At 55.7% G+C, this 9,214-nt stretch overlaps 2 protein-coding genes across 2 annotated transcripts; one reads left to right on the top strand and one right to left on the bottom strand.

The window, feature by feature from the left end:
• Window positions 1-785: 785 nt before the first annotated feature.
• Window positions 786-3,293, top strand: C8A04DRAFT_9789 (fungal-specific transcription factor domain-containing protein; the record flags this gene model as incomplete). Its single annotated transcript, XM_062785629.1, has 1 exon — window positions 786-3,293. One exon carries the CDS (start codon window positions 786-788, stop codon window positions 3,291-3,293), a length of 2,508 nt encoding a protein of 835 aa, XP_062639792.1.
• A 2,335-nt stretch (window positions 3,294-5,628) lies between these two features.
• On the bottom strand, window positions 5,629-7,386 carry C8A04DRAFT_9793 (glutamate decarboxylase; the record flags this gene model as incomplete). Its single annotated transcript, XM_062785631.1, has 4 exons — window positions 5,629-5,682; window positions 5,751-6,359; window positions 6,445-7,093; window positions 7,148-7,386. 4 exons carry the CDS (start codon window positions 7,384-7,386, stop codon window positions 5,629-5,631), a joined length of 1,551 nt encoding a protein of 516 aa, XP_062639791.1.
• Between the last annotated feature and the right edge of the window lie 1,828 nt (window positions 7,387-9,214).

Genomic DNA, 9,214 nt, shown 5'->3' with positions numbered 1-9,214 from the left:
CCACTGCATCGTGTGGTTGAACGCAAAAGTCTCTGCAACGACGCAGTGCCAGCCGGGTAGCCGAGAAGCAGGCTTCAACAACCAGCACTTTCCCCCCCTTCACTTGGAGGACCCGCCGCCCTGTGCCCTGTGAGCTGAAAGCTCGCTCGTTTTCGGGGGCCGGAGAAGGAAGAGAGCGCTGGGCAGAGTGCAGAGCAAGGCGGGCCCGTCCCACTTTGCCAAAGGCACCCTGGAACTAGGCGACTGGAGCGACTCCCTCCTCCGTTCCTTACTCCCACACCCCCTCCAACAGATCTCCCGTCTGCACGTTGCTTGACCGGCAGCTCACCCGAGCCCACCCCCCATTTTCTCGGAGAAGCTGTGGAGACGATTCCGAATCAGGCTACCGGAAACAAGTCCTTAAAGCAAAGCAAAGCACGGCCAAGCAAAAGCCGGGAACCATGTCGTCCGGGTCGCACAGTCCATATCCTCCTCCTCGATCCCCCAACCCCGGGCCACACCCCAATCCCCAAACACGACAGTTCGGCTCGTCTCTTACCTCGTCGTCCGCCCAGTCCCCTACACCCACTGAACAGTACCAGAACGGCCCGATGCGGCCGAATAATGCGAGCGTCGCGTCTTCCAGCGCGAGATCTAGCCAGGCGCTGCCTCCAGGTCCTCCAGGTCCTCCTGGTCCTTCTCATCCTCACCACATGGGGATTCCGCCATCCCTTCCCCCAGTTCACCAGATGCCGCACAGTTCTTCCTTCCAGGCCTTCACGCCGCTCACCTCCACGTCGTCCGCCATGGATCGGGACTCGATGCCGTCGGGCGAGTCAGTGGCAGGCACGCCCCGGCCATCTCACGCCAACCTGCCGTCCGGCAGCAGCAGTGCCCAAGCACAGAAACGAGCGTACCGACAACGACGAAAGGATCCCAGCTGCGACGCGTGCCGCGAGAGAAAGGTAAAGTGCGACGCCACGGACACAACCAGCTGCTCGGAGTGCTCGAGCCGGGGCAACAAGTGCCAGTTCACCAAGGAGACCAACCGCCGCATGTCATCGATCAAGCAGGTACAGGATCTCGAGAAGCAGATGGAGCGAGTGCGGCGCGAGAACAACAGCCTCCGACGCATGCTGCAAGAGCGTGATGGCCGCCAGTTTGAGATGGACGTGGACGGCGTCGAGCAGCTGCCGCTGCAGCTCCCGGACGTGGGCCAGCAGCCGAAGCGGAAGAAGCGGCCCGCGGCTGTCCACGACCTTGCGCGAGTCCGATCGAATCTGCGGGGCTTCTCGCGGGGCATCTGGAAGCCGCCTGCCCCATATCGACAGTCGGCGGCACCCGATCTCCGAGAGTTCCAGTCGCTGCTACCACCACGAGCCGTCACCGAGGGCCTCTTGCGATCCTACTATTCGTCCATACACTCCATGGCGCCCATCCTGCACTGGAACACGTTCACGCAGACGGTTGACGGCCTTTACCGGGCAGTGAACCCCCTGCGGGTCTCCCCAGCGTTCATGTCCGTCCTGTTTGCCGTGCTGGCTGTGGGGAGGCTGTTCACGCCCGAAACGGACCAGAACCGGACGTACTCGGCCACCCAGCTGCTCGAGACGACGCAGACGCTGCTGGACCCTTGGAGCAACGAATTTGAGCTGGACAACGCGCGTGCGCTCCTGCTCATCGCTACGGCCTTGAACGAGCTGAACCTCAAGTCGGCTGCGTGGAGCTGGCTGGGTCGAGCGGTCAAGGTAGCGCAGGACCTGGGGCTCTACACTGAACCTACCCTTTCGTCCTTTGTCGAGGCGGAGATGCGGAGGCGGACGTGGTGGGTTATCTACATTCTCGACCGGACGCTGTCCCTCGAGCTCGGCAAGCCCATGCTCATCGACGATTCCGACTGTGACGTCGCGTTGCCCGCGGCCTTGGACGACCACCACCTGACCGACCGCGGCCAGCGGTTTCCTGACGGTGCCGAAGGGCATACGCACTCCCTGCTTGCTGTTGTAAACGTGGCCCGCTCGTACACCGCACTGAGCCGCGCCCTGTCCTCCCCCGTCATCGCCCCGACCCGTCTCGCCACGTTCGACCAGCATTTCGCGTCGTGCCGGCGAGCCTTCCCGGCGGCATGCAACCCCACGAGCACTGGGATTCTTATGCCCGGCGTGCTCAACCCCGTGATCTACCTCCTCCACGCTCGCCTGCTCCTGCACCGGCACAACCTTCTCCCCTCGTGCCCGCCCGATGTCCGTCTGATCGCCATCGAACAGTGCATGCACACGGCCGTCGAAACCGCCTCCCTGCTCGCCCGGACACAGGCCGCTTCCGTCGCCGAGACCGCCACGGCCCTGTTTGCGACCCACGTTTTCCGTTGCACCCTCTTCCTGCTCCTGACGGGGTACTTCGATCAGGCCTCCGAGTGCATTCGCGCCTTGGCTGCCATCAACGACTACCGCGATGTTGCCGTCCCCTGCGGCCGCTACCTAACCTTCTTCGTGTCCGCCCTCGCGTCTCGCCGCGAAGAGATCGTGACCTACCTCTCGCAGGCCCCAGCACCGTCCCCGAGCCACCACCCATCCTCGCCTTACGGACCGCCGCCACCACCACCAGTCGCTCAACGGCCTTCACCCGCTGCCGTGCACGACGCCCTGCTCCGCGACGAGGAGCTCATCGCCTACGTCAGCGCTGACCTGCAAGCCGGCATGGAAACGGCCTGGGTCTGGGCCGGGAGCAGCGAGCGCGAGGGCTCAGCGCCCTTGCCTGCTGTGGGGAAACACAGCTTGTTCAGTGCTGAGGCGAGATCGGGGTTGACGAATGAGGAGAGGTGGGATTGGGGGCCCGGCGTGGCTGGTTGGGAGAGGCTGGAGAATTCGATGAGGAGGTTGGCTAGTGGGGAGATGGGATCGACATCTGGGCCTGCGCCGACGTCAGCACCGAAACAGCATCAACCACAACATCAAGGGTGGACGCCTGTCGCCGCTGCACCGCCGCCACAGCAACAGCAGCAGCAGCAGCAGCAGCAGCAGCCACTACCGTCTTTGGCACCCCTTCACCACCAACAACAACACCCACCACAACAACATAACCACCACCACTCACCACACGACAGAGGGCGAGAAGGAGGAGGGGTAGTCAAAATGGAAATCAACGGCAACAACAACGGGCAAGACGGGAGAATCGTCGAAATGGCACCGGCCCTGCCGCCCATTGTACCCGGGGCTGGGGCAATTAGGCCCGGGTTGCCGGGGTTGGTGGGGGTTGGGCCAGGCGGGAAGAGTAAAAGTCAGGAGCGGATTAGTATCGCGAATATTATGTGATTTTGGGGTGTGTGTGGTGGGGGTTAATCCAGGGGTGAGATGCGATGGACTGGGGGATGGGAGGATTGGGAATGGGGTTGATGTGTGAGAACTGGGGGTATATGCGGTGTATAATGGAATGGAAACGGCCGTGTAATGAAATGAATCGGTGTTTGTATTTTCAGATTTTGGGTCTGGATTTGAGGCGAGGCAAGCTAGGCTGGTAACGATGTGGCTGGCGTGTTTGGAGTTTTTTTCCTTTCTTCTTATTGGTTTGGCAGGCGGGCGGGCGAATGATGATTAGCGAAAAGTAAAACGGGGAGAGGGGGATGATTGTACGGGGAACGAGGGAACGGCATGGCGCATGTGTCTGTGGGCGTGTCATTTACCGGTAGAGTGACGGAGGAGAACCTTGGGATGAGATGAGGGATCAGGAAGAGGGGAAGACAATAAGGTTAAGGAAGAAGGAAAGAGGGGGGAAAGGAACAAAAAAAAAAGGGGTGGGACGGGATGGCTGGCGTGGCTATTTGTTTGTTGCTGGTTTTGTTGATTCTACAGTTTGCATCTTTTTTCCTTGGGTTTTTTGATACCATATCGTACAGTACCCATAACCTGGGCAGGTACACATACCACGCACGCATGCTGTGTGTGGTGGAGGGGAAGAAGGGGGATGTCTGGAATTTTAATGGCACATTTTTTGGCATTTACATGTTCGATTATGGCTGTGTTTACCTCCAGTGTGACTTCTTCCAGGTGTCTTCTCACGTTTTATTCAGCTAGGCTATACAGTGATGGTGATGGTGATGGTGGCTTGTTAACCCACACCAATCTGCTGTCCCGACCACCTAGGTTTGGTGTAACATAAAGGTATGTACACTACTAGCCGCTCCGTAGTAACTATGTATAACCCGAAATCTTGCGGCGTACTGCACCTACCGAGTTGTAGTCGGCGACATGTCTTGGATCTATGGAGTGTGTGTGTCTTGTGACATTGGGTTGTATTCGGCGTTGTGTGACCTGTCTTACTTATTTAGCTGGGGTTGCCTGGTTAATATCTTGCTTGGGCGGCTTGGGTGGGATGAGGGGCAAAGGGAAAGGAGGGAGAGGGGGTTGTGTGACGGTGATCGGTTTTTTTCCCACGGCAGATTAGCTAGGCGGCTTTTGGTTTTGGCTTTGTGGGGTGTTGAACTACTGGGCTGGGCTGGACAGATGGCGATGGTAACTTTACGGTTGTGGTTATTTCCGTGAGAGGTTGGTTTGAGGTTCGCTGGTGGTCCTCATACGTACATAGTATAGGCTGGTGAAGGTGAATTGTTTTGCAGTGATATGCAAGATTTAAATGCTAAAAATACACCAGACGGCAATTTCCAGTGTCATGGGTCCTCACAAAAAGACACAGAATAACTTATAGGACATAACGTGGGTGCGTGTAAGTGCCAAATTCGGAACCTGGGCAGGTCTCGGCAGAGGTCATACATATGTGGGTCCTCGACGATTTGCTTGCAAGGATCGCCGTTTCCCCATCTGTCCCGACATGACAACACCAAAAAGAAAAAAAAAGAAAAAAAAGGATCGGGCCAATGTCGACTTCACCGTCAAACCTGGATCCCCGGCCCTGACGGTGAAGCCGTGGGCTGCGAAGTAAAGAAGGATTTGCTGCGGGTGGGTGGTTTTATCGTCACGATATAAGGCACATGCCTCGTTTGCTTGTCGAGTCTTTTAGGTGGCGACTGGAAGTGGGTTTCCGTCGAGACAACAAGCCGAACATGAACCGCATGGTTGGTCCGCCGCCGTTTACACCCGAGTTGTGTCATTCCTGGGCCGCTAGGGTACCGTCACTAGTGGAGAAGTTGCTTATGCACCTTGAGGAGGATGGGTATATCCAGCCCGCTACACCGGCGCAACATATAGACAGAAATGCCCAACCCCTTACGAGTTGGCCAACCAACAACGCCTCGTTGTGGTGTTGTTAAGTTGGGTTGTCTTGAAAACCGACCCCGCCCTGGCTTGCCTGGAGAGCTTCAGGTGCGTTTTACTTTATCTGTGCATTAGATGGACTTCGTTTATACATGTATGTCGTAACCGGCAATCCTCGCATGTCTGTGCCCATGCCATGATGGAAAGATCTTTCTCTCTTCGGTTGTCTACTGAAAGCCAAAGGCGGCAGGGCAGGTAAGCGAATCGCGGGTCACTTATCTCTCTGTCTCTTGGCACAACTGATACATATAGATCCTCGCATGTTCCATCCAACCAATGTATTCGTGTTGCTCATTAAATCATCAGAGCTATGGCGGGTCCGGCGTAGAAATAGATTCCCTTTCACACCCAAGATGATCCCTGCTTGTGGAAACACCTCTTAGCAGATAGCGTGGGTCTTGCCAGTCTTGCCCTGGATAGAATGCTTCTCCTTCTGTATTCGGGGCAAACCCACAGTTAGCATGTGACATCACTCAGACACAAAAGTTTGGCGGTACTGACCTTGTACTTGGGGTGATTGTGTGTCGCCTTGCCGCTAGCCGTGTGGTGCTTATGGATAAATTCGTTCTGCTTCTTAATGCTCTCCCGGTCCATCTCCTCCAGCAGGTTCTGGCACAGCTTGATATCCGTGATCAGCCCGTCGCAGCGGTTCTTGCTAAAGTCCTCACGCACCACCACGCGCAGCATCTTGAGGTTCTCGGTATGTGGCGCCATGGTATACGCGGGCACGACCCAGCTGCGGGAGCGCAGGGCGTGGGCCAGCGCGAACTCGTCGTACTGGCGGTCCTCGGAGGGCGGCAGGCGGAAGGCGACGAGCGGGAGGCCCTCGCCGGATTTCTTGGACATGATGATGAAGCCGAGCGCCTCGAGCGAGTCGGAGAGGTAGTCAGCTGTGCGGGTGAGGTTGCTCATGATGGCACGGTATCCGTGCTTGCCGAGGCGGATGAGCTGGTAGTATTGGCCAATTACTTGGCTGGCGCCCTTGCTGAAGTTGAGCGTGAATGAGGCTTGGTCGGCGCCGAGGTAGTTGATGTTGAAGACGAGCTCTTGCGGGAGGTACTCGGCGCTGCGCCAGACTACCCAGCCGACGCCGGGGTAGACCAGGCCGTACTGGAAAAGAGAGTTAGCCGAAACCGGTGTTTTGGGGGATTGAGCCTGGGGGTTAACTCTGGGGGCTGGGTTGCAAAGGGCTTACCTTGTGCCCAGAAACATTGATCGAGACGACGTGATCTAGCCTGAAATCCCATTCAAGATCCGGGACAACAAACGGCGCAACAAACCCACCACTAGCCGCATCCACATGGATCGGCGTATCAAGCCCCTTCTCCTTCAGCAGGTCATTGACCGCCTTAACATCCTCGTACTCACCCGTGTACGTCGTCCCAAGGATGACACAAATACCAATTGTGTTCTCATCCACCAAGTTGACCGTCTCCTCCGGGTCAATCACATAGCGCTCTTCCGTGCAGTACACCAGCTTCTCGTCAATCTCAAAGTACCGCGTCGCCTTCTCCCAGCAGACCTGCACAGCAGACGACATGACAATGTTCGGCGAGTCGGTGGGCTTGCCCTCGGCCTTGCGCTTGTTCTTCCAGCGTTTCTTCATGGCTAGCACGGCCAGCATGATGGCCTCGGAGCTGCCCACACAGGAGGTGCCGACCGCGCCGACGCCGTCTGCGGCCCCGACGGGGGCGTTGAAGAGGCGGCCGATCATGGACACGCAGCGGTTTTGGATGTCGGCTGACTGCGGGTACTCTTCGTAGTCGATGAAGTTCTTGGAGAAGGACTCGGTCATGAGCTTCTCGGCCTCTTCTTCCATGTACGTCGTCACGAACGAAGCGAGGCTTTGTCGGTTAGCATCCTGAAGTCAGGTATAACGTGGGAAGAGAATTATTTACTTGAGCATAGGGTTGCCGTCTAAGCTGAGCTCGTCCTTGATCATGCGATAAGCCACATCCTTGGGCATCTCGCCCTCGGGAATCTCATGGCGTGGCAGCTCCTGGGCAGCGAAACGCGAGCCATAGACGCTGGTGGTGAAGCAGTCGTCATCGTTGGCCAGCTGAAGCTTGACCTTCTTTAGGACCTCGGTCACCTTGTTCACCTCATCCTTGGCGGGGATCGTTTGAAGATGCACCATTTTGGTGACTATCGGGAGGTGACAAACGGGTTAGGACGGCAATCTCAAAAGAAAAGGGTCTCGGTGTCATACAGTCGTCTTGTGAAGTGTGGAAGTTCTAGTGTTGTGGAAAGAAAATCACTAACAATTGCCTCCTGTTAGTTACAACCCCCAAGGTCTGATGTCATAGCCAAAAGTGTTACAATAAGAGCATTGGCAAGCAAAGTACACTTACCGTCTAGTAAAGATCTAGCAACGGTCTAAGAACCGATACCGCTTGAATCAACAAAGCACGAAACTCGGAAACCGTGATCTGAAAAGAAGAAGAAGGGGGGAGCTGTAGGATCGAGCAGCTGGCGCCCGCATCTCATTATCTAACATGGAGGGACGGAAAAGAGGGGTCAAAGTTCCATGTTCCATGCTAACCAACACAAACCAGGGCCGCACCAGAGGGGTTGAGGGGTCAGTAAGTCCAGTCCCTGTCTGTTTCCGTTAAACCAGGCTCCCCATCCCATCACCGTTCCCACAACGGGTCGTTTTATTGGGTGAACCGGCGAATGCATTTGCAACATTTTACTACCTCAAGTCTGCAGGTTATTCCCTTCTTGGCGATATAACTCGGGAGGGAACCCTGGTGGCGCTCTTCAGACCCGGAAAAGCTTGTCTTCAGCGGCCGCTGCCGATCGCATCTTGGCGAATTAGATCTCGAACGATCGAACGCGTGCAGCTCCGCGACGAGGGGAGGCAATCCTGGCTCAGCGAGCCTACGCGTAGTAATATATCACTTATCTCGTATTCTCAGTCGGGCTCTTTTACTTCCTCCCCTAGACGCGTTCCACGTTTTATTGCCGGGCTTTCCGTTCAAATGCTGTTGGCGTTCGAGAGGCCAGTCAGCCCCTCCCGTTTTCAGCCAAAAGGACGAATACAGTGACATCATAGCGGGGAGGGGTGTTGGAAATTGCGAGTTGAACACTTCCCGAGACAAAAGTAGGTGGGGTCCTTGGGTTGCGGGGCTTCTCCGTCGTACCTGACAGTTTCCCTGGCGGGTAAGCATGGGCGCATTTGTGGCATAATTGATCGCTCACTTGTCTCCAAAGCGTTTAATTGTACCCGATGCTTGATGAGCGACTGAACTAGGAGCTAACAAGAGGTGACGTAGAGCTCAAATGAGCAGAAATACATTTCCAATAAGAGTGTGTTGAGACCCATACAGTTAAATGGATCTGTTAGCTCCGGCCTGCTTTTCTTGATGGATATTCGGGTGGATAAGGGAGACCATCAATGGGTTCCCACTGTGATTATCTTGCCCAGCGTTCGTAAACCCACATAGGTTAAGTTGCTTTAGAATTCCTATGTAATCGACGAAGCTGCGGTTTGTTGTTGTTGTTCGCTAAGTGTGGAGAACTTGTTACTCATCCAGGAGAACAGCAAAACCGCTCTCGAACCAATTGTCTCGCGGCCCTGATTGATTCTCTTGTTGCCAAGTCAAAGGGATAAGTCAGCGTGCAACGTAAGAGATACAACACCATCCACCGTTCAATCAATCGTGACTTTTATCCATATATGGGAACATTGAACTGGACTTGTTCAATGTTGAGAATCCTGCCCGCTTGAAGGTCTTGGCAACCCGGAATAGGCAAGCCACCCACGCAACCTTTTGCTCCCAATTTATTCAGTCGAATTCTTTATCCCTTGCCTTCAAGATATCAGGGTTTACGGAGCATTATCAGATGAATAACTTCCATGCCTCGTCAATGTTCTTTGCGCCTTTGTTCCCTTGTTATTGTTCCTGGCGTTCCTCTGACCCGAGAACCTTGATGGGCTGGGGAAATGCCAAGAGGCCTTATCG

This window comes from Dichotomopilus funicola (assembly GCF_033296635.1).
Source record: "Dichotomopilus funicola strain CBS 141.50 unplaced genomic scaffold C8A04scaffold_8, whole genome shotgun sequence".
In the NCBI taxonomy this organism is placed as follows: Eukaryota; Fungi; Ascomycota; class Sordariomycetes; order Sordariales; family Chaetomiaceae; genus Dichotomopilus; species Dichotomopilus funicola.
This window is presented reverse-complemented; position numbering and strand designations above follow the sequence as displayed.